We start from the raw sequence: 25,000 nt of genomic DNA, 5'->3' as shown, positions 1-25,000 counted from the left end.
CCACTATAGTCCGGGTCGGTTTCATAGAGTCCACTACAGTCCACTACAGTCCACTACAGTCTACTATAGTCCACTACAGTCCACTGTAGTCTACTACAGTCCACTATAGTCCGGGTCGGTTTCATATAGTCCACTACAGTCCGGGTCGGTTTCATACAGTCCACTACAATCCACTACAGTCCACTACAGTCTACTACAGTCTACTACAGTCCACTATCGTCCGGGTCTGTTTCATATAGTCCACTACAGTCCACTACAGTCCACTGTAGTCTACTACAGTCCACTTTAGTCCGGGTCTGTTTCATATAGTCCACTACAGTCCGGGTCGGTTTCATATAGTCCACTACAGTCCGGGTCGGTTTCATATAGTCCACTACAGTCCACTATAGTCCTCTACAGTCCACTATAGTCCTCTACAGTCCACTATAGTCCACTACAGTCCACTACAGTCCACTACAGTCCACTACAGTCCACTATAGTCCACTACAGTCCGGGTCGGTTTCATATAGTCCACTACAGTCCACTATAGTCCACTACAGTCCACTATAGTCCACTACAGTCCGGGTCGGTTTCATATAGTCCACTACAGTCCTCTACAGTCCACTATAGTCCTCTACATTCCACTACAGTCCACTAAAGTCCGGGTCGGTTTCATATAGTCCACTATAGTCCACTACAATCCACTATAGTCCACTACAGTCCGGGTCGATTTCATATAGTCCAATCACAGTCCCTGTCTCTCTGTGTTTAGGTCTCCTGGTTTACCTCTGTCCCTGTCTCTCTGTGTTTAGGTCTCCTGGTTTACCTCTGTCCCTGTCTCTCAGTGTGAAGGTCTCCTGGTTTACCTCTGTCCCTGTCTCTCTGGGTTTAGGTCTTCTGGTTGGGACTCTGGATGTGGTGCTGGACTCCAGTGCCAGAGTGGCTCCTTACAGGATCCTGCTGCAGACTGCAGACTCTCAGATCTACTGGAATGTGGCCTGTGGTAGGTCAGCTGCACCAGGACCCCTGTGATTGGCTGAGTGTGTGAAGACCGGTTGTTGACCCTCAGTTATGTCCTGCAGGCTCATCCAGAAAGGAGATCACAGAGCACTGGGATTGGCTGGAGTCCAACCTGCTCCAGACCATCTCCATCTTTGACAACGATGAAGACGTTACTACCTTCGTCAAGGGGAAGATCTTGGTATGTCATTTCCTGTTTGATCCCTCGGGTTGTTTTCTCTTTTCTTATGACCCTGTCAGTGAGTGATGTCATTTCCTGCAGGGCATCATTGCGGAGGAGAACCGGCTGAAGCAAGGGGAGGAGCAGGAGGAGGATTGTGGGAAGTTTCGAGAGGCAGAGCTAAAGATGAGGAGGCTGTTCGGGATGCCTGAGGAGGAGAAGCTGGTGAATTATTACTCCTGCAGCTACTGGAAGGGCCGAGTGCCGCGGCAGGGCTGGCTCTACCTGTCCGTCAACCATCTATGCTTCTACTCCTTCCTATTGGGAAAAGAGGGTATGACCGGCCAATCACAGGAAGGAGTTTAATGATGTCATCTATACCAACTGTGCAGGAGGAAAGAGGATAACACAATGTTTTACTCTAAACACACCACAACAACTTCCAAGTACCACAATACATTTATACTTCCGCAGTTTCTTCTGGAGTGACTTGAAAACAATTCTGTATTTACTAGGGAGTAATACCTGAAGGTATTGGAGTTACCTGAAGGTACCAGGGGTACATGTACATTCCTGAAGATACTTGTGGAGTTACCTGAAGGTACCAGGGGTACATATACATACCTGAAGGTACTTCTGGACTTACCTGAAGGTACCAGGGGTACATATACATACCTGAAGGTACTTCTGGATTTACCTGAAGGTACCAGGGGTACATATACATACCTGAAGGCAGTGGAGTTACCTGAAGGTACCAGGGGTACATATACATACCTGAAGGTAGTTGAGTTACCTGAAGGTACCAGGGGTACATACACATACCTGAAGGTAGTGGAGTTACCTGAAGGTACCAGGGGTGCATATACATACCTGAAGGTACTTCTGGAGTTTCCTGAAGGTACTAGGGGGGCATATACATACCTGAAGGTACTTCTGGAGTTACCTGAAGGTACCAGAAGTGCATATACATACCTGAAGGTACTTCTGGAGTTACCTGAAGGTACCAGAAGTGCATATACATACCTGAAGGTAGTGGAGTTACCTGAAAGTACCAGAAGTGCATATACATACCTGAAGGTACTTCTGGAGATACCTGAAGGTACCAGGGGTGCATATACATACCTGAAGGTAGTAGAGTTACCTGAAGGTACCAGGGGTGCATATACATACCTGAAGGTAGTGGAGTTACCTGAAGGTACCAGGGGTGCATATACATACCTGAAGGTACTTCTGGAGTTACCTGAAGGTACCAGGGGTGCATATACATACCTGAAGGTACTTCTAGAGTTACCTGAAGGTACCAGCGGTGCATATACATACCTGAAGGTCCTTCTGGAGTTACCTGAAGGTACCAGGGGTACATATACATACCTGAAGGTACTTCTGGAGTTACCTGAAGGTACCAGGGGTACATATACATACCTGAATGTACCAGGGGTACATATACATACCTGAAGGTAGTGGAGTTACCTGAAGGTACCAGGGGTGCATATACATACCTGAAAGTACTTCTGGAGTTACCTGAAGGTACCAGGGGTGCATATACATACCTGAAGGTACTTCTGGAGTTACCTGAAGGTACCAGGGGTGTATATACATACCTGAAGGTACTTCTGGAGTTACCTGAAGGTACCAGGGGTGCATATACATACCTGAAGGTACTTCTGGAGTTACCTGAAGGTACCAGGGGTGCATATACATACCTGAAGGTACTTCTGGAGTTACCTGAAGGTACCAGGGGTGCATATACATACCTGAAGGTACTTCTGGAGTTACCTGAAGGTACCAGGGGTGCATATACATACCTGAAGGTACTTCTGGAGTTACCTGAAGGTACCAGGGGTGCATATACATACCTGAAGGTACTTCTGGAGTTACCTGAAGGTACCAGGGGTGCATATACATACCTGAAGGTACTTCTGGAGTTACCTGAAGGTACCAGGGGTGCATATACATAAGAAAAAAGAAACATGAAAGAAACATGCACTTTATTAATCCCCTTGGGGAAATTCTTCTCTGCATTTGACCTGCATACCTGAAGGTAGTGGAGTTACCTGAAGGTACCAGGGGTGCATGTACATACCTGAAGGTAGTGGAGTTACCTGAAGGTACCAGAAGTGCATATACATACCTGAAGGTAGTGGAGTTACCTGAAGGTACCAGGGGTGCATATACATACCTGAAGGTACTTCTGGAGTTACCTGAAGGTACCAGGGGTGCATATACATACCTGAAGGTACTTCTGGAGTTACCTGAAGGTACCAGGAGTGCATATACATACCTGAAGGTAGTGGAGTTACCTGAAGGTACCAGGAGTGCATATACATACCTGAAGGTAGTGGAGTTACCTGAAGGTACCAGGGGTGCATATACAGCGGGTGAAATAAGTATTAAACACATCACCATTTTTCTCACTAAATATATTTCTAAAGGTATTGATATGAAGGTTTCAACAGATGGTGGTGACAACCCAAGTACCCCATAAATACAAAGAAAACCAAACAAATAAATCCAGAAGTTAATTTACGTGTAATAAAATTGAATGACACAGGGAAAAAGTATTAAACACGCTGACTAAAATGTCTTTAATACTTGGTACAAAGGCCTTTGTTGGTTCAAGAGGCCTCCTCCATAGATTTTCTTTTGGATTCAACCTTATTGTTGCAAACATACAGATGCATTGGTTACAGAAGGATTTCTAAACTTGTTGATGTTCCAGTGAGCATTGTTGGAGCCATAATCCGGAAATGAAAACAACATATTGTCACCATAAACCAGCCACGACCAGATGTTCCTCGCAAGATTTCTAACAGGAGTAACAATAATTCTCAGAAGAGTTGTTCAAGAGCCAAGAACTACTTGTGGAGAGCTTCAGAAAGACCTGGAATTAGCGGGTCTAATTGTTTCAAAGAAAACAATAAGTAATCACCAACACGTGGCCTGTTTGCACGCTCACCACCAAGACTCCACGCTGAAGAAAAAACGTTGAAGCTGGTTTAGAGTTTGCTGCACAACATTTAGACAAGCCTGTGGGATACTGGGAGAATATAGTCTGGTCAGAAGAGACCACAATGGAGCTCTCTGGATATCATACACATACCTGAAGGTACATCTGGAGTTACCTGAAGGTACCAGGGGTACATATACATAACTGAAGGTAGTGGAGATACCCGAAGGTACCAGGGGTACATACACATACCTGAAGGTAGTGGAGTTACCTGAAGGTACCAGGGGTACATATACATACCTGAAGGTAGTGGAGTTACCTGAAGGTATCAGGGGTACATACACATACTTTAATAATTCTTCAAGCTATTTGCAAATAAGATACAATCCATGTATGACGTTCTTTAATGTTTATGTTGTATATTCATACACTTCTCCTCCCAGTGACCCTGGTGGTGCAGTGTGTTGTATATTCATACACTTCTCCTCCCAGTGACCCTGGTGGTGCAGTGGACGGAGGTGACCCAGCTGGAGAAGAACGCCACTCTGGTGTTCCCGGAGAGCGTTCGTGTCAGCACGCGTCACACTGAACATTTCTTCTCCATGTTTCTGAACATCAACGACACCTTCAAGCTGATGGAGCAGCTCGCCACCATCGCCATGCGCCAGCTGCTCGACAACGAGGCCTTTGCTGCCGACCGCTCGCTGCCCAAACCCTGCAAGACGCTCAGGAACGTCTCTGCGCTCAAGAGGTATCACTCTGTTCCGTAACTGTGCACCTGATTTCAAGCTGTGAGTTATGAACCAATAAAGGATTGTGTGCAGTGAGTCATGTAATACATTCACAGAAACAGCCTGGACGTCTCCGTTGAGGACCTTTGACCTGATCGGCCGTTTCTTGTTCTTGTCGTTGCTGCAGGGATTTGGATGCGCGGGCGAAGAACGAGCGCTACCGGATGATGTTCCGGCTCACGCAGGACGAGCGTCTGGACGGACACACTGACTGCACGCTGTGGACGCCGTTCGCTAAGATGCACGTGGTCGGACAGCTGTTCATCTCCAACAACTACATCTGCTTTAACAGCAGAGAAGAAGACTTGTGTCAGCTCACCATCCCTCTCAGAGAGGTAAACAAGTCATAATGTTTATTGATAATTGGTCTTCATGTCTGGCCTCAATAATTCATTTAAGTACGTGTTTGAGTCCAAAAACTAATATCTACCTTGTAGACATTAAAGGTCCGAACTAACTAAGAAAATCTACTTTGAACAAGTGAAAACACGTAATTTGCTTCAATAATGTTGAACACAACCCATGAAGATACACACACAACACACACAGCACACACACACTGCACACACACTGCACACACGGCACACACTGCACACACACTGCACACACACTGCACACACACTGCACACACACTGCACACACACTGCACACACGGCACACACTGCACACACACTGCACACACACTGCACACACACTGCACACACACTGCACACACACTGCACACACGGCACACACTGCACACACACTGCACACACACGGCACATACTGCACACACATGGCACACATACGACACACACACTGCACACACACGGCACACACACTGCACACACACACTGCACACACACGGCACACACACTACACACACACTACACACACACTGCACACACACAACACACACACGCCCCACACACACTACACACACACTGCACACACACGGCACACACACGACACACACACTGCACACACGGCACATACTGCACACACACTGCACACACACAACACACACTGCACACACACGACACACACACTGCACACACACTGCACACACACGGCACACACACGGCACACACACTGCACACACACTGCACACACACGGCACACACACGGCACACACACAGCACACACGCTGCACACACACGCCACACACACTGCACACACACGGCATACACACTGCACACACGACGCACACACAGCACACGCACTGCACACACGGCACATACTGCACACACACTGCACACACACGACACACACTGCACACACACGACACACACACACACACGACACACACACACTGCACACACACTGCACACACACGACACACACACACGGCACACACACTGCACACACATTGCAAACACACTGCACACACACGGCACATACTGCACACACACTGCACACACACTGCACACACACTGCACACACACTGCATACACACTGCACACACACTGCATACACACTGCATACACACGGCACACACACTGCACACACAATGCATACACACTGCACACACACGGCACTCACACGGCACACACTGCACACACACGGCACATACTGCACACACACTGCATACACACGGCACACACACTGCACACACACTGCATACACACTGCATACACACTGCACACACACTGCATACACACGGCACACACACTGCATACACACGGCACACACACTGCACACACACTGCACACACACGGCACACACACTGCACACACGGCATGTGACAATGACCTTGCTTCGAACTTGACCTTCTTGACCCGTGACCCCAACAGAGATGTAAACCATGATCTAAACTAAGTAACACAAGACATGTTACGTGTTTCTTATCTTGCTCACCACACTGTGATTTTTACCCATGATCCTCTGCTCCCCAGGTGTCCATTGTGGAGAAGGCGGACAGCAGCAGTGTCCTGCCTTGTCCTGTCTCCATCAGCACCAAGAACAAGATGAACTTCCTGTTTGCCAACCTCAAAGACAGAGACTTCCTGGTCCAACGCATCTCCGACTTCCTGCAGCGAACACCCGACAGCTGGTGGGGCGACAGCAGCCCACTGTCTCTGATTGGTCACTCGGTGCGTCACTCAGGAGGTCCGGTCTGCGGGGACCAAAGTCATTCTGTCAAATTCTCAGTCCTGATCATAATCGAACACCGGCGATCACCACGCAATGCATGCTGGGTAGATTTGGTCCTGACTTGCTCTGACGTCATGCACACGCGGTCAACGATAATCTCACGAGAGCGAGACGGCCGCAGGTTTTAGAGCCAGGCGTCGCAGTAGCTCTCCACCGACTGCGTGGCCCAGTGCATGATGGGAAACGCCTGGCTGTCCCACATCAGAGAGCTGATTGGCTCTTAGATCTGACAGCAAACACCACGTGTTGGAGAACATTTTTATTTTATAATTGATCATAATAAAGATTATTTATATAACATGTAAACCAGTAGTAATGTATTTCACAGGCAGACATAAAAAGAACAAAGGATGCAGCTACACACACATTTCTACATAAATATATATTTAAATATAAATCAGAACGAGGTCTGTAAACTACAAGTAGCCTACAGATCTAACAGGAAGTCACTGTTCTGTGACTTCCTGTGTAACTGAAAACTGTCTGTCTGCTTTCCAGAGTGACACACTATCACCATGTGTCTGGGAGTTGTAACAGCGTTATGGTTCTGATGGGTTCTGATGTGTTCTGGTTCCTCAGGCGTCCTCCAGCGGCCCCTCATCCTCGTCTTCAGGGTCCGAGTCCGTCCACAGGCGTCACTACCACCCGGGTCTGCCCACCGCCAGCCAGGGTCTGCTGCAGCTCTACCACCAAGATGCCCCGGAGGACCTGGGGCCCAAAGCCGTGAGTTCAAGTCCCAACACCTTTAGATACTGAACTGGACTGGTACTGTTAGGTACTGAGGAGTACTGTTAGATACTGAGGAGTACTGGTAGATACTGAAGAGTACTGTCAGGTACTGAACTGGACTGGTACTGTTAGGTACTGAGGAGTACTGTTAGGTACTGAGGAGTACTGTTAGATACTTAGGAGTACTGTTAGATACTAAGGAGTACTGTTAGGTACTAAGGAGTACTGTTAGATACTGAGGAGTACTGTTAGATACTAAGGAGTGCTGTTAGGTACTAAGGAGTACTGTTAGATACTGAGGAGTACTGTTAGATACTAAGGAGTACTGTTAGGTACTAAGGAGTAGTGTTAGATACTAAGGAGTACTGATAGATACTGAGGAGTACTGTTAGATACTGAACTGGACTGGTACTGTTAGGTACTGAGGAGTACTGTTAGATACTGAGGAGTACTGTTAGATACTAAGGAGTACTGTTAGATACTGAACTGGATTGGTACTGTTAGGTACTGAGGAGTACTGTTAGATACTGAGGAGTACTGTTAGATACTGAGGAGTACTGTTAGATACTGAACTGGATTGGTACTGTTAGGTTCTAAGGAGTACTGTTAGATTCTGAACTGGACTGGTACTGTTAGGTACTAAGGAGTACTGTTAGGTACTGAGGAGTATTCTTAGGAGTACTGTTAGGTACTCAATTCAATTCAATTCAGTTTATTTTGTATAGCCCAACATCACAAATACAAGTTTGCCTAGGAGGGCTTTACAATCTGTACACATAACATCCTGTCCCGGGACCTCACATCGGATCAGGAAAAACTCCCCCAATAAAGATAGTAAAAACCCTTTCCCAGGGAAAAAAAGGGGAAGAAACCTGAGGGAGAGCAACAGAGGAGGATCCCTCTCCCCGGATGGACAGAAGCAATAGATGTCATGTGGCCAGAATGAATAACGTAACGGAGTTACAGCACATTCAATGAATGTGACAGAAATGATTCATATAATGAGTAGTAGGCATGGTCCATGATCCAGATAGCCACGACCCATTAAGCAGAAGGAGGTAGAGAGGAGGGGCATCCCAGGGGCAGTGGGAGGAGAAAGCAGGGCCATGGCAGCCGGCAGGACGGCTCCAGGCCAGTTGCATCAGCAGGGCCATGGTTGTATCAGCAGGGCAGCCAGGCAGCCACGAATCCATGGAAAAAGAAAGTAGAGTTAGTAATATGCATTGAAGAGACAATCATTTATCCAGAAGGAGAGAAAGAAGAGGTGAAGAGGAGGAGCGAAAAGAGGAAGAGAAGGAAAGGAGGAGCTCAGTGTATCCTAAAATGTCCCCCAGCAGTCTAGGCCTATAGCAGCATATCCAGGGGCTGGACCAGGTAAACCTGAGCCAGCCCTAACTATAAGCCTGAAACAGCCCTAACTATAAGCGCCATCAAAGAGGAAAGTCTTAAGTCTACTCTTAAATGAGGTGACTGTCTGCCCCCCGAACTGAAAGTGGAAGCTGATTCCACAGAAGAGGAGCCCGATAACTGAAAGCTCTAGCCCCAAACCTACTTTTTAACACTCTGGGAACCACAAGTAACCCTGCATTCAGTGAGGGTAATGCTCTCGTGGGGTAATATGGCACTATATGGTCCTTAAGATATGATGGTGCATCACCAGTTGAGGCTTTGTAGGTGAGGAGAAGTATTTTAAATATGATTCTCGATCTTACAGGAAGCCAGTGGAGAGCAGCTAGTACAGGAGTAATGTGATCTCTCTTCCGCGTCCTCGTTAGTACACGAGCTGCAGCATTCTGGATCAGTTGGAGAGATCCAAGGGATTTACCAGGGCAGCCTGATAAAACGGAGTTATAGTAATCCAGTCTTGAGGTAACAAATGTGTGGATCAATGTTTCTGCATCGCGTTGAGACAGGATGTGCCGGATCTTTGAGATGTTCCGTAGGTGAAAAAAGGCGGTCCTTGAGATCTGTTTCACGTGGGAGCCAAAGGACAGGTCCTGGTCAAAAATAATTCCGAGATTCCTTACGGTGGTGGTGGATGCCAGAGCGATGCCATCCAGAGAAACCATATCATCAGATACTTGATTTCTGAGGTGTTCTGGTCCGAGTAAAATATCAAAATCAGGTACTGAGGAGTACTGTTAGCTACTGAGGAGTATTCTTAAAAGTACTGTTAGGTACTGAGGAGTACTGTTAGCTACTGAGGAGTATTCTTATGAGTATTCTTAGATACTGAGGAGGACCAACAGACACTGATTTAGTTGTGTGGTGTTCTGGTTGGAGGTGTTTGGTTGCTGATCCAGGTGTGTGTAATGAAGTGTCAGACTGGAACATTCTTACTTACTCCATCTTCTCCTCCCTCCTTCTCTCCTTCCCTCCTGCAGATGAAGGAGAAGATGAAGGAGGAGGCGTGGAACATACATTTCTCAGAGTTTGGTCGAGGGGTCTGCATGTACCGGACCTCCAGAACCAGAGACCTGGTCCTCAACGGGATCCCTGAGCGCCTGAGGGGGGAGCTGTGGCTGCTGTTTTCTGGTGAGTTAATTCACTCCTTCATATGGAAGTGAACTGAGAGTTTAGTTCATTCACTCCTTCATATGGAAGTGAACTGAGAGTTTAGTTCATTCACTCCTTCATATATATTTATATATATATATATATATATATGTATTGATATCTAGGAGCCCAGAACGACATGGCGGCCCACCCTGGGTACTACGGGGAGCTGGTGGAGACGGCTATGGGTCTGTGTTCTCTGGCCACCGAGGAGATCGAGCGCGACCTCCACCGCTCGATGCCCGAGCATCGGGCCTTCCAGAACGAGACGGGCATCGCGGCGCTGCGGCGCGTCCTCACCGCCTACGCCCACCGCAACCCTGGCATCGGGTACTGTCAGGTGACAGAGACTTTAAAATAGTATATATTTATATGAAATATAATGAAATGCAACCCCAGGATCAAATACGGGACACAAAAAAATAGTACAAAATTAACCGAATACCGCCAGGACAAAACTGTATTTAATAAAAAAAAAAATAAAGTTAGTAGTAAAATACATCGCATACATTGAATACTAACCCTACTAGTGTATCATATGTATTCAAAATGAAATTCACATTTAAAAACATAAAATCCTAAGACATCTGGGCCTTCAATACATATAATAATGCTAGAGATGTTAGAGTGTAAAAGACATATTCTCTCCTCATTGCTCCTCCAGGCGATGAACATCGTCACCTCTGTCTTGTTGCTCTACTGTCCGGAGGAGGAAGCCTTCTGGCTGTTGGTGGCGCTGTGTGAGCGGATGCTGCCGGACTACTACAACACCAGGGTCGTAGGTCAGTAACGACACGGGGGTAAAACATTATACTAATATGTTCAGGTCCTGTCACCCCAGGTCCTGTCACCCCAGGTCCTGTCACCCCAGGTCCTGTCACCCCAGGTCCTGTCACCCCAGGGCCTGTCACCCCAGGTCCGGTCACCCCAAGTCCTGTCACCCCAGGTCCTCTCACCCCAGGTCCTGTCACCCCAGGTCCTGTCACCCCAGGGCCTGTCACCCCAGGTCCGGTCACCCCAAGTCCTGTCACCCCAGGTCCTCTCACCCCAGGTCCTGTCACCCCAGGGCCTGTCACCCCAGGGCCTGTCACCCCAGGGCCTGTCACCCCAGGTCCTGTCACCCCAGGTCCTGTCACCCCAGGCCCTGGGGTGAGAGGTCCTGTCACCCCAGGTCCGGTGCTTGTCTTCAGAGTGTTTGCATCAGCGGACCTGAGGCAACGGGTTGGGGCGTGGAGGGGGAGGAGGTCTGAAAGGTAGGGGTCAGGTGGTTCAGGGCTTTTTAGGTGGTGAGTCAGAGTTTGAAGTCTGTCCTGTATTTGACCGGGAACTAGTGGAGGTTGGGTAAGACCGGGGTGATGTGTTGATAGCGGCAGGTGGAGGTGAGCAGTAAATGAGTCTCTGGTTGACTAGAGAGCTCAAGCTGAACATTGGCCTCGGCTGCAGTGAGGTGTAGCCTCAGGGACACAGCTCTATTCTCATGTTGTCTCTGGGTGTAGCCTCAGGGACACAGCTCTATTCTCATGTTGTCTATGGGTGTAGCCTCAGGGACACAGCTCTATTCTCATGTTGTCTCTGGGTGTAGCCTCAGGGACACAGCTCTATTCTCATGTTGTCTCTGGGTGTAGCCTCAGGGACACAGCTCTATTCTCATGTTGTCTCTGGGTGTAGCCTCAGGGACACAGCTCTATTCTCATGTTGTCTCTGGGTGTAGCCTCAGGGACACAGCTCTATTCTCATGTTGTCTCTGGGTGTAGCCTCAGGGACACAGCTCTATTTTCATGTTGTCTCTGGGTGTAGCCTCAGGGACACAGCTCTATTTTCATGTTGTCTCTGGGTGTAGCCTCAGGGACACAGCTCTATTCTCATGTTGTCTCTGGGTGTAGCCTCAGGGACACAGCTCTATTCTCATGTTGTCTCTGTCCCTGCAGGTGCTTTGGTGGACCAGGGGGTGTTTGAGGAGCTGACTCGAGCCTTCCTCCCTCTTCTGTATGAACACATGCAGGAGCTGGGTGTGATCTCCACCATCAGCCTGTCCTGGTTCCTCACCCTCTTCCTGTCCGTGATGCCCTTCGACAGCGCTGTCCTTTTAGTCGACTGCTTCTTCTACGAAGGAATCAAGGTCACCTTTCAGGTCAGACTACACTTCACTGATTGATCAGCCGCTTCTTCTGCATCACGGTCATCTTCCACTAACTACCCAAACTGTGTAACTGCTCTATCTACCTGCAGGTGGCGCTGGCGGTGCTTCATGACAACATGGACGCCCTGCTGGCCTGCAGCGACGAGGGAGAAGCCATGACCATCCTGGGCCGGTAGGAGTCAGACTGTGACGAATATGTGAAAAATAAATCAATCTAAGCCATCATAAAATGTGTGTGTGTGTGTGTGTGTGTGTGTGTGTGTGTGTGTGTGTGTGCGCAGATACCTGGATAACGTTGTAAACAAACAGACTGTGGCTCCTCCCATCCCTCACCTGCACGCCCTGCTGACGAGTGGAGACGATCCTCCACCTGAGATTGACGTCTTTGACCTCATCAAGTCGTCCTATGAGGTCCGACTGACTCTTTATGATTATCACTTGTGTTGGGTACCGAGAACCAACACGTCCGGTACCTACCGGACCGAAAAGCAACGCAGATTTCGGTGCTTCCTTCCGGTGCCTGAGCCGATTTCAATATTTTTTTTTTACACTACTCTGTAAAGTTGCACGGTATATAGATACTAAAAAGGTAGCGCGGTGCCCGCACGTTAAAAACGATTATTAAAATAGCGGATCAGAGCACACTGCTGCTCTGCTCTCTGTCTGCCTGCATGCAGGGCGGGGGGCGGGGCTCCAGGGGGCGGGGCTCCAGGGGGCGGGGCTTCCAGCGCTCACACACACAGTGCGCGCACACAGAGATCGCTGGAGACACGAGCACGAGCTTTTGAACGCCCGTCCTCGGCTTGATGGAACAAATCTCTCCAGTTGACATTAATGGTGACGTGTAGTCCAGTAAAGCAGCAGTTTTAGGATCCAACAGAGTCTGAGTTCTGTTGTACACGGTCCCATCAGGCCATGATGCTTGTGTCTGTTCTTTCTTTATATATATATTTTGTTTATAGTTTGAAGTTAAAAGGTTTGAAGTCAAGTATTTTGTATGTATTTATTTATTTATATTTCTAGTATACTTTAAACAGTTAATATATTGTTAAATTTGAAGAAGAAAAAATTGCCTTGGCAATAAAAAAGTATGGGTTCAGGCACCGTTTAGGCACCGGTATCGTTTTAAAAGTATCGGTTTAGCACCGGTATCGGAAAAACCCAAACGATACCCATCCCTAATTATGACATTGTGATGTGATGACGTGTGAGCTCCCCCTAGAGGCCAAATCAAAGCACTGGAATATTACCCCAAAAGAATGTCAAATAAACTTTGATTAACTCCTGCAGCTGCAGCGTCTCTGTCTAACTCCTGCAGCTGCAGCGTCTCTGTCTAACTCCTGCAGTGTCTCTGTCCAACTCCTGCAGCTCCAGTGTCTGTCTAACTCCTGCAGTTCCAGTGTCTCTGTCTAACTCCTGCAGCGTCTAACTCCTGCAGCTCCAGTGTCTCTGTCTAACTCCTGCAGCGTCTAACTCCTGCAGCTCCAGTGTCTCTGTCTAACTCCTGCAGCGTCTAACTCCTGCAGCTCCAGTGTCTGTCTAACTCCTGCAGCGTCTCTGTCTAACTCCTGCAGCTCCAGTGTCTCTGTCTAACTCCTGCAGCGTCTAACTCCTGCAGCTCCAGTGTCTGTCTAACTCCTGCAGCGTCTCTGTCTAACTCCTGCAGCTCCAGTGTCTCTGTCTAACTCCTGCAGCTCCAGTGTCTGTCTAACTCCTGCAGTTCCAGTGTCTCTGTCTAACTCCTGCAGCGTCTAACTCCTGCAGCTCCAGTGTCTGTCTAACTCCTGCAGCTCCAGTGTCTGTCTAACTCCTGCAGCTCCAGTGTCTCCGTCTAACTCCTGCAGCTCCAGTGTCTGTCTAACTCCTGCAGCTCCAGTGTCTCTGTCTAACTCCTGCGGCTCCGTCTAACTCCTGCAGCTCCAGTGTCTCTGTCTAACTCCTGCAGCGTCTCCGTCTAACTCCTGCAGCTCCAGTGTCTCCGTCTAACTCCTGCAGCTCCAGTGTCTCTGTCTAACTCCTGCAGCGTCTAACTCCTGCAGCTCCAGTGTCTCCGTCTAACTCCTGCAGCTCCAGTGTCTCCGTCTAACTCCTGCAGCTCCAGTGTCTCTGTCTAACTCCTGCAGCTCCAGTGTCTCTGTCTAACTCCTGCAGCTCCAGTGTCTCTGTCTAACTCCTGCAGCTCCAGTGTCTCTGTCTAACTCCTGCAGCTCCAGTGTCTCTGTCTAACTCCTGCAGCGTCTCTGTCTAACTCCTGCAGCTCCAGTGTCTCTGTCTAACTCCTGCAGCTCCGTCTAACTCCTGCAGCTCCAGTGTCTCTGTCTAACTCCTGCAGCGTCTCCGTCTAACTCCTGCAGCTCCAGTGTCTCCGTCTAACTCCTGCAGCTCCAGTGTCTCTGTCTAACTCCTGCAGCTCCAGCGTCTCTGTCTAACTCCTGCAGCTCCAGCGTCTCTGTCTAACTCCTGCAGCTCCAGCGTCTCTGTCTAACTCCTGCAGCTGCAGTGTCTCTGTTTAATTCTGGAATGTTATTTGAGGTAATATCTGTTTTTCTTCCCTGAGCAGAGGTTTGGCAGCTTGCGCTCTGATGTCATCGAGCAGATGAGGTTCAAGCAGAGGTTAAAGGTCATCCAGTCGCTGGAGGACACGGCCAAGAGGAGTGTGGTGGGTGATGTTTTGGGTCCTATGGGCTGAATGCTAACATTCTATTTTAGACACAGTATTTATGTTTGTGTGTGTGTGTGTGTGTGTGAGCGCAGGTGAGGGCGATGATGACGGAGTCCGCCTTCAGTATCGAGGAGCTGGAGGAGCTCTACTGTCTCTTTAAGGTTTCTACTTTGAACCTTTTCCTACCCGACTCAGTATCGTAGTGTGTGACATCACCATGTATCACCACTTTAACACACTAGTGTGCAGAGCTACCAACTCTCACGCTTTTGCATGTTTTCACACGCACTCACGCCACACAACCAATTTCTCACGGCAAAAAAAAAATTCTGATTTTGAGCCGAGGCGCGTTCGTTCCTTTTCAAACTCCCCGACGATAGATGGCGCTAAGGAGCGCAACTGTAAACCTATTCGCTGCATAGACATCCTATTTACCCCAAAGAGTCCCGAAGATAGCAACAGATAAAGATTTTCAAACAGACACAACCGCGGGAGAAACTCAGGAGGAGCAGAGACTAAGGCAGACCTGGGCATCTTACGGCCCGCGGCTCTCCCAGTCTGGCCCGCGTGACGTCAATCAAAGATGAAAAATAAATAAATAAGGTGCACGCCATGAATGCAATACAAGCGGCACTGCTTTTACTTTGAAGGTGATTTATTTATGCGTGCGCGTGCTTACGCAGCCGCAATACGGGCAGTGTTGCCGACTTGGAGACTGAAGTGAAAGCGTATTGTTCTGCAGTTTCTGTCGCGAGACCCCGCCTCCCAAGGAGCCTCGCGCTGCAGTCTCCGCCTCCAGATTGAACATTAATCGCGCAAAGCCACCGCGGATCTGACCTGCGGTCTGATCCACTATGCAGAGCACTTTAAGTCAGGATCTTCACTCTTCTCTCAAAGAGGAGAACGTTCCTCACATGAGGAAAGATGCTCAGAAGATGTTGGTTCTCTTTGGATCTACCTACATGAGAACAAACATTCTAGTGATGAAGGTCAACAGATCAGATCCTCTCTCTGATACCTGTCAGCTGTCCTTCATCTCCACCTCATTCAACCAGACTTCATGCTCTTGTTCAAGCAACATAGACAAAAATCCACTAGAATGCATGACATAACATCTACTTAAACCAAAATGTCCTGGGGGTGGACCATCAGCTATGTCTTTGCTTCACAGAATGTAACCAATGTTGTCCATCTCCAGTAGGCCGCCCCTATCAACGACTTTGGGCCCCACAAACCACCAGAATGCAGGGTACAACATGGGGACAACATGGGTAAAAACATGGGTACAACATCGGTACAACATGGGTACAACATGGGTACAACATGGGGACAACATGGGTACAACATGGGTACAACATGGGGACAACATGGGTACAACATGGGTAAACACATGGGTACAACATGGGGACAACATGGGTAAAAAGATGGGGACAACATGGGTACAACATGGGGACAACATGGGTACAACATGGGGACAACATGGGGACAACATGGGTACAACATGGGTACAACATGGGGACAACATGGGTACAACATGGGGACAACATCGGTACAACGTACAACATGGGTACAACATGGGGACAACATGGGTACAACATGGGGACAACATGGGGACAACATGGGGACAACATGGGTACAACATGGGTACAACATGGGTAAACACATGGGTACAACATGGGGACAACATGGGTAAAAAGATGGGGACAACATGGGTACAACATGGGGACAACATGGGTACAACATGGGGACAACATGGGGACAACATCGGTACAACATGGGTACAACACGGAGACAACATGGGTACAACACGGAGACAACGCCAAACTAATTCAAATTTCCTGATATTTGAGCCACCAACGTGTGGCTGCGTGCGCGGGTAAATTTTGGTCACCCCCGACAAAATCTCACTCCAAGGTTTTTTGAAAAGTTGGCAGCTCTCAGTGTGTGTGTGACATCATCGTGTATCACCACTTTAACACACTAGTGTGTGTGTGACATCATCATGTATCACCACTTTAACACACTAGTGTGTGTGTGACATCATCGTGTATCACCACTTTATCACACTTGTGTGTGTGTGACATCATCATGTATCACCACTTTAACACACTAGGTCAGGGGTCAGCAACCTTTCGTATCCAAAGAGCCATTTTGACCTTTTTCCACCAAAAAAAAATTGTCTGGAGCCGCAAAAATTATTTGATATCACAGCTTCTGAAGTTTTATATATAGTCATATTATATATACAAAAAACTATAGTTTGTTGTATTTATGAAAATATAGAACAAGAATAAAGACTTTTTTTTTTTACATTGTATTGCTATTTTACCTGTTTATAACTATCAAACAAAAAATAGTCATGTGTCGGCTACATTAAGGATAATTAAAACTACAACTATACAGCCCTTCAGGTCGATCTATACGTGTGGCTCATGTGGTAGAGTGTTGCCCTGTAACTGCAGGTAGCAGGTTATACCTGTCCTCCTCACTGAGCTTTACATTTTGAACACATATCTTTTGCTACGTTTACACTGAGCGTCCTCCTCACTAGAGCACCGCAACCGGAGGACGGATCCGTTTTCACTAGCGGACGCCTCAGTGTCTGATGAGCCGACACAGAACCAGCAGCAGTAGAGGAGTTTGGAGACGTGATCCACTTCCTGAAAGTAGATCTACTTTACTCAGTTTGCTGCAGCAGTTGAGGAATCGCTCTTCTGCTCTCATCTGCGCGTGAGGGCGGGGCTCTGAGTCACGAGGAGCAGCTGCAGGGCGGAGGCACATTTAGTGAAAGAAATATTTAAACATTTATTTTTATTTTCAGTGACACAATATCACCTAAAACTCCAAGATAAGAGGAATTCCCTTTAAAAGTTTTTCCACTGGGCAAAAAAAAAAATTTAAAAAAAGTTGTCTGTCTTTTTTTTTTTTTGTCAAAGCCTCAGGGAGCCGCAACAGACGGACTAAAGAGCCGCAGGTTGCCGACCCCTGCACTAGTGTGTGTGTGTGAAATCTTCATGTATCACCACTTTAACACACTAGTGTGTGTGTGACATGACCAGCTGTTGTTGTTGTTGTTGTTGACTCCTCAGTCTAAACACATGACTAGCTGTTGTTGTTGTTGTTGTTGTCTCCTCAGTCTAAACACATGACCAGCTGTTGTTGTTGTTGTTGTCTCCTCAGTCTAAACACATGACTAGCTGTTGTTGTTGTTGTTGTTGTCTCCTCAGTCTAAACACATGACTAGCTGTTGTTGTTGTTGTCTCCTCAATCTAAACACATGACCAGCTGTTGTTGTTGTTGTTGTTGTCTCCTCAGTCTAAACACATGACCAGCTGTTGTTGTTGTTGTTGTCTCCTCAGTCTAAACACATGACCAGCTGTTGTTGTTGTTGTTGTTGTCTCCTCAGTCTAAACACATGACCAGCTGTTGTTGTTGTTGTTGTCTCCTCAGTCTAAACACATGACCAGCTGTTGTTGTTGTTGTTGTCTCCTCAGTCTAAACACATGACTAGCTGTTGTTGTTGTTGTTGTTGTCTCCTCAGTCTAAACACATGACCAGCTGTTGTTGTTGTTGTTGTCTCCTCAGTCTAAACACATGACTAGCTGTTGTTGTTGTTGTCTCCTCAATCTAAACACATGACCAGCTGTTGTTGTTGTTGTTGTTGTCTCCTCAGTCTAAACACATGACCAGCTGTTGTTGTTGTTGTTGTCTCCTCAGTCTAAACACATGACTAGCTGTTGTTGTTGTTGTCTCCTCAGTCTAAACACATGACCAGCTGTTGTTGTTGTTGTTGTTGTCTCCTCAGTCTAAACACATGACCAGCTGTTGTTGTTGTTGTTGTCTCCTCAGTCTAAACACATGACCAGCTATTGTTGTTGTTGTTGTCTCCTCAGTCTAAACACATGACCAGCTGTTGTTGTTGTTGTTGTCTCCTCAGTCTAAACACATGACCAGCTGTTGTTGTTGTTGTTGTTGTCTCCTCAGTCTAAACACATGACCAGCTATTGTTGTTGTTGTTGTCTCCTCAGTCTAAACACATGACTAGCTGTTGTTGTTGTTGTTGTCTCCTCAGTCTAAACACATGACTAGCTGTTGTTGTTGTTGTTGTTGTCTCCTCAGTCTAAACACATGACCAGCTGTTGTTGTTGTTGTTGTCTCCTCAGTCTAAACACATGACTAGCTGTTGTTGTTGTTGTTGTTGTTGTCTCCTCAATCTAAACACATGACCAGCTGTTGTTGTTGTTGTTGTTGTCTCCTCAGTCTAAACACATGACTAGCTGTTGTTGTTGTTGTTGTTGTTGTCTCCTCAGTCTAAACACATGACCAGCTGTTGTTGTTGTTGTTGTCTCCTCAGTCTAAACACATGACTAGCTGTTGTTGTTGTTGTCTCCTCAGTCTAAACACATGACCAGCTGTTGTTGTTGTTGTTGTTGTTGTCTCCTCAGTCTAAACACATGACCAGCTGTTGTTGTTGTTGTCTCCTCAGTCTAAACACATGACCAGCTGTTGTTGTTGTTGTTGTCTCCTCAGTCTAAACACATGACCAGCTGTTGTTGTTGTTGTTGTTGTCTCCTCAGTCTAAACACATGACCAGCTATTGTTGTTGTTGTTGTCTCCTCAGTCTAAACACATGACTAGCTGTTGTTGTTGTTGTTGTTGTCTCCTCAGTCTAAACACATGACCAGCTGTTGTTGTTGTTGTTGTCTCCTCAGTCTAAACACATGACTAGCTGTTGTTGTTGTTGTTGTTGTCTCCTCAGTCTAAACACATGACCAGCTGTTGTTGTTGTTGTTGTTGTCTCCTCAGTCTAAACACATGACCAGCTGTTGTTGTTGTTGTTGTTGTCTCCTCAATCTAAACACATGACCAGCTGTTGTTGTTGTTGTTGTCTCCTCAGTCTAAACACATGACCAGCTGTTACTGGGGCTCCAGCAGCTCGGCGGCTCATGACCCCAGCCTGCCGTACCTGGAGCAGTACCGGGTCGACCCGGCTCAGTTCGGCCAGCTGTTCCGGGCTCTGGCTCCCTGGGTCTGTGGAGGCCACACCCCCACGCTGTCGGCCCGCCTCTTCAGGCTGCTGGACCAGAACCACGACGGCCTGGTGAACTTCAAGGAGTTCATCACCGGACTCAGTGAGTCCAGAACCAGTCTGTAGAGGACATGAGACCAGAGAGTGTGTGTGTGTGTGTCTGCAGGTGGAGTGTGATCAGTGTGATCAGTGTGATCAGTGTGTGTGTGTGTGTGTGTGTGTGTGTGTGTGTGTGTGTGTGTGTGTGTGTCTGCAGGTGGAGTGTGTGTGTGTGTGTGTGTGTGTGTGTGTGTGTGTGTCTGCAGGTGGTGTGTGTGTGTGTGTGTGTGTGTGTGTGTGTGTGTGTGTGTGTGTGTGTGTGTGTGTGTGTGTGTGTGTGTGTGTGTGTGTGTGTGTGTGTGTGTCTCTGCAGGTGGAGTGTGATCAGAGTGTGTGTGTGTGTGTCTGCAGGTGGAATGTTCCATGGAGACATGACGGAGAAGCTCAAGCTGCTGTACAAGCTCCACCTCCCACCAGGTAACATCACACCTGGACCTGCGTGTGCGTGCAATGTTTGTAAAGAATAATAATTAGAATATTGACTGTAATTACAAATGAAGATCTGAATGAGTTGAGGAACATCTTCTAGGCAGCAGTCTGTTGTTTATTTGTTTGTTTGTGTGTTTGTGTTGCAGCTCTTTGTCCTGAGAAGGCGGAGTCTGCCCTGGAGGCCACGCGCTTCTTCACTGAGGAGGAGCCACAAGGTAAAATACTGCTACTGCAGTAGTTGTACAACAACTGCAGTAGTTGTACTACTACTGCAGTAGTTGTACTACTCCTACTACAGTTGTACATAGTGTACTTGTGTATTGTTGTCACATCACAGATGACCTCAGCTGTTTGGAGGACGAACAAATAAACAAATAAACAGTCGACTAAAAGAGTTGAACGATTCATCAAAGATCCTCATTCATGTTTCAATGTTTCCTCTCTCACTCAACGCTGCTTCATCTCTTCTTCTTCTTCCTCATCTATTCTTCTTCTTCATCTATTCTTCTTTTCTTCTTCATCTATTCTTCTTCTATTCTCCTCCTCCTCCTTTGTCTCCTTCTCCTCCTTCTTCTTAATCTCTTCTTCATCATCTTACTCTTCTTCCTTGTATATTCTTCTTCTCTTCCTCCTTTGTCTTCTTCTTCCTCCTCATCTATTCTTCTTCGTCGTCGTCTTCTTCTTCTCTTCCTCCTTGGCCTTCTTCCTCCTCTTCTTCTTCTTCTCCTCCTTCTCTTTTGAACCTTCCCTCCAGACTCCTCCCTCCTCTCTGATCTGGACATGTTGGGGCAACAGGAAGTGACATCAGGTTTGTGTCTTTGTGGTTTGAGGAAACCTGTTTCCCTTCAGACTGAGGGTCTCGAGAGGCTCCAGGTGGTCCCACCTGAGGGTCTTGAGAGGCTCCAGGTGGTCCCACCTGAGGGTCTTGAGAGGCTCCAGGTGGTCCCACCTGAGGGTCTTGACCCACCTCTCTCCAGTCATCACCAGGGTGGGCCACCTTTAGATCTTAGTTGATATGAAGACTGGATCCATAGAACCGTCGGTACATCTGGAACTCTCGTTGTTCACCTGTGCTGTGACATCACTGATGGGGGTGTGGCCAGATCTTCAGAGTGGAAAAGATCTGTCTTTAACTCAGTTTCAACTCTTGTATTCTTTTTTCCCATCTCACCTTCACGGTTACATTTTCAGTCCCTTTTTTGTGGGGATGATGATGATGATGATGATGATGATGATGATGATGATGATGATGATGATGATGATGGTGGTAATAATAAAGATGATGAAGGTCTGTCTGTCTATGCAGGTGAGACGGGGAAGGATGGAGGCGGAGCCATCGAGGAGAATAAAGGTAAATGTCCAGTCAGCAGACTGGAGTGAGAACCAGGTTCAGGTTGATGGGTCAACCGGTCACACACCTGACACGGGTCACCTAAAACGGGTCACCTGACACAGGTCACATGACACGGGTCTTCTGACACAGGTGTGTGACCGATGACCTCTGACTTGTGTTATTTTCAGAGGAGAAGGTGAAGGACTACCGGTACTACCTGAGAATGTGGGCTAAAGAGAAGGAACCCAAGACTGAGACCATCAAAGACCTGCCCAGGATGAACCAGGTGAGGAGAAGACCAAGTCCAGGTGTTGTAGTGTTAAGGTGCGGTGCTGAGTGTGTGTGTGTGTGTGTGTGTGTGTGTGTGTGTGTGTGTGTGTGTGTGTGTGTGTGTGCGCGCAGGAGCAGTTCATCGACCTGTGTAAGACCCTGTACAACATGTTCAGCGAGGAGCCTCTGGAGCAGCAGCTGTACCACTCCATCGCCACCGTGGCCAGCCTGCTGCTGCGCATCGGAGAGGTCGGCAAGAGGTTCCACACCGGCGGCAGGAAGGCCGACGCCGCCGCCGCTCAAGCTCCGCCCTACGAGCCCCAGAGAGAGGAGGGTCCCGGCGAGCGGCGGTCTAGCGAGTCCCAGGTGTGCCGGGATCTGGCCGACGCCCAGCTGGAGCCGGACGAGGAACCCAGAGACGACGCGTCGCTGTCGTCGTCCTCGGCGAGGAGCGGCGGCTCGCCGCAGAGCGAGGACGTCGACGACGACGGTCAGAGGCGGGGCAGCGTGCTGGATGCCGATTGGTCGATCACCTTCGAACAGGTGCTGGCGTCACTGCTGACGGAGCCGCCGCTCGTGGACTACTTCGAAAAGAAGAGGGACTTCCAGAACAAGATGGCCGCCTGTAAGGCGCAGAGGGCGGTGGAGCGTCAGACGAGCTCCGCCTCCGACCACGACCTCGCTCAGCAGTTCACCTGAGTCTCCTCCACCTGTCCACTCACTCAGCCGTTCACCTGAGTCTCCTCCACCTGTCCACTCACTCAGCCGTTCACCTGAGTCTCCTCCACCTGTCCGTCTAGCGCCTCACTCGCCTCCACAAGCAGGAAATAGATGTCATTGTCCTCTCCTAAAACACACCCTCTAACCGTCAGCTGCTTATCAACCAATCAGTGTATCAATCTGGTTACGAGACAGTCACAGCAAGGGGGCGGGGTTTACAGCATCTGACCAATCACAGACAAGGACAAGTCTGACATGAGCAGAGCATTTTATAAACTATAATATCAGAGAAATATGAAGAAGTTAAAGACATAATTCAGAATAAAAGAGGAAGAGCAGCTGGTAATAAATCTGCCTGAATAAATCTTACTTCTAGTCTGAAATGTGACTTTATATTTGTGTCATCTTATCTAATGATCTACGTACCGAGCTCTGATTGGTCAGTGGGCGGAGCCGTTATCTCCACCAGTAGGAAGAGAACCAGGAGACCCGGACCACCACATCTATAATCACATTCACGCTCTGAGTCCGGACAGACGAGCTGAAGGACTAAAGCCTCAAACTACATCCTCAAGGTTTCTTAAAATCTGAAAGAAGCTGAAGAAAGATGAAAGTTTACCTGAGAAGATGAAAGAAATCACTTTAAATAAGTTGATTTATGTTTATTATTCACTTTTTTATTGATGTTAAGAAAATTAAACTTTAAAGACCGCTCAGAAACAGTAACTGTATATTAATAACTCATATTACCTGCTTTACTTTATCTTGACGTCACTGAAGCCTTGTTTCTGATGACATCACTTCCTGTTGAAACGATGATGTCAGAGGATGTTTTTATTTAGCTTTTAATGTGTACATTGTCTAATAAATACTGAAAACAATTCCCATGTCTTCTTCTGTGGTCTCATGCTTAAAGTACAATGACCCGGGAGACTCTAAGAGCTCAATAATTAGTGACGTCATCAGCATGACAGTCATAACCCCGTTATCGGGTCTTTATATCAGCAGCGCTGTGGTCCTCCGGCCGGAAGGGGCGCTGTGGCAGCGGCGCTGCCGTTCCCGCCACAGTGACGTATGACTTCCGGTGTCCTCGCGGTCTTCGCGGTTCAAACAGACCGGGAACTCGAAGCCGCAGAACCGTTTAGTGTCCGTCATGGTCCAGGAGTTCCACGTCCTCAGGTGCGCTACCTGTCAGAGCTACCAGGTGCTACAGGTGAGAGAGAGAGAGAGAGAGAGAGAGAGAGAGAGAGAGAGAGAGAGAGAGAGAGAGAGAGAGAGAGAGAGAGAGAGAGAGAGAGAGAGAGAGAGAGAGAGAGAGAGAGAGAGAGAGAGAGAGAGATGCGTGGCTGTTGATCAATATTATTTAACGTGTGTTATAAAGATGAAACAGTAAAAATAGAAAATGAATAAAGGTCAAAAGTAATGTATTTGACATGAAGGTCATGAGGATGACAATAATAATATATGACATCATCGCTACAGTAATGATAATATATGACATCATCGCTACAGTAATGATAATATATGACATCATCACTATTCACTGGTTGTGTTGCCCTGTGCTTTGTCTGTCAGGTGAAGAAGACAAACAAGTGGAGCTGTAAACTGTGTGGAGAGAAGCAGACGCTGATGAAGGTCACAAGATAACCTCTGAAGCTTCTTCATCATGAGTCACCTGATGACTCATGATGTCCTCTCTCCTCTTGTCTTCTCTCCTTGTGTCCTCTTTCCTCATGTCCTGCTTCCTGACCTCACCTGTCGGTCTGTGTGCTGATTGGTTGACAGGAGTTTGGGCGGGGCTCCGGATCCGACTGCAGACGTCATGTTCAGAAACTCAACGCCATGAGAGGAGCTGTGATGGAGGAGCAGGAGCACAACACCTGGTCTCTATGGTAACACACCTGTCACCTGTTTGCCCAATCTCACCTGGTCCTGCTTTAACATGAGCTGTACTGGTGCTAACAGGAAGCAGGTGGAGGCAGTCAGACAGGATGTACCTCAGC

The 25,000-nt window shown here is 47.8% G+C and overlaps 2 protein-coding genes across 2 annotated transcripts in view; both read left to right on the top strand.

The window, feature by feature from the left end:
• tbc1d9b (TBC1 domain family member 9b) overlaps positions 1-23,872 on the top strand; it is a gene marked incomplete at its 5' end in the record, with an annotated part of 25,966 nt that extends 2,094 nt beyond the window's left edge. The window contains 22 exons of the mRNA XM_079229203.1: positions 872-982; positions 1,062-1,180; positions 1,262-1,493; positions 4,599-4,857; positions 5,025-5,232; positions 6,772-6,969; positions 7,610-7,753; positions 10,144-10,294; positions 10,441-10,655; positions 10,980-11,097; positions 12,244-12,446; positions 12,545-12,627; positions 12,737-12,866; positions 15,016-15,114; positions 15,210-15,278; positions 20,015-20,249; positions 20,597-20,662; positions 20,821-20,889; positions 21,429-21,482; positions 21,981-22,025; positions 22,196-22,293; positions 22,410-23,872. Of these exons, the coding sequence (XP_079085329.1) occupies positions 872-982; positions 1,062-1,180; positions 1,262-1,493; positions 4,599-4,857; positions 5,025-5,232; positions 6,772-6,969; positions 7,610-7,753; positions 10,144-10,294; positions 10,441-10,655; positions 10,980-11,097; positions 12,244-12,446; positions 12,545-12,627; positions 12,737-12,866; positions 15,016-15,114; positions 15,210-15,278; positions 20,015-20,249; positions 20,597-20,662; positions 20,821-20,889; positions 21,429-21,482; positions 21,981-22,025; positions 22,196-22,293; positions 22,410-22,976 (3,473 nt within the window). The 3' untranslated portion in view covers positions 22,977-23,872. The remainder of the gene's footprint in view (positions 1-871; positions 983-1,061; positions 1,181-1,261; positions 1,494-4,598; positions 4,858-5,024; positions 5,233-6,771; positions 6,970-7,609; positions 7,754-10,143; positions 10,295-10,440; positions 10,656-10,979; positions 11,098-12,243; positions 12,447-12,544; positions 12,628-12,736; positions 12,867-15,015; positions 15,115-15,209; positions 15,279-20,014; positions 20,250-20,596; positions 20,663-20,820; positions 20,890-21,428; positions 21,483-21,980; positions 22,026-22,195; positions 22,294-22,409) is intronic.
• A 278-nt stretch (positions 23,873-24,150) lies between these two features.
• The window catches only part of mrnip (MRN complex interacting protein), a gene marked incomplete at both ends in the record, with an annotated part of 9,626 nt that continues 8,776 nt past the window's right edge, over positions 24,151-25,000 (top strand). Inside the window, 4 exons of the mRNA XM_079228525.1 lie at positions 24,151-24,210; positions 24,573-24,632; positions 24,783-24,880; positions 24,963-25,000. The exon at positions 24,963-25,000 is cut by the window's right edge and continues 11 nt beyond it. Coding sequence (XP_079084651.1) covers positions 24,151-24,210; positions 24,573-24,632; positions 24,783-24,880; positions 24,963-25,000 — 256 coding nt within the window. The remainder of the gene's footprint in view (positions 24,211-24,572; positions 24,633-24,782; positions 24,881-24,962) is intronic.

This window comes from Taurulus bubalis, assembly GCF_910589615.1.
Source record: "Taurulus bubalis genome assembly, chromosome: 13".
Classification (NCBI taxonomy): Eukaryota; Metazoa; Chordata; class Actinopteri; order Perciformes; family Cottidae; genus Taurulus; species Taurulus bubalis.
The sequence above is the reverse complement of the archived record's forward strand: the minus strand, read 5'-3'. Positions and strand labels throughout refer to the sequence as shown.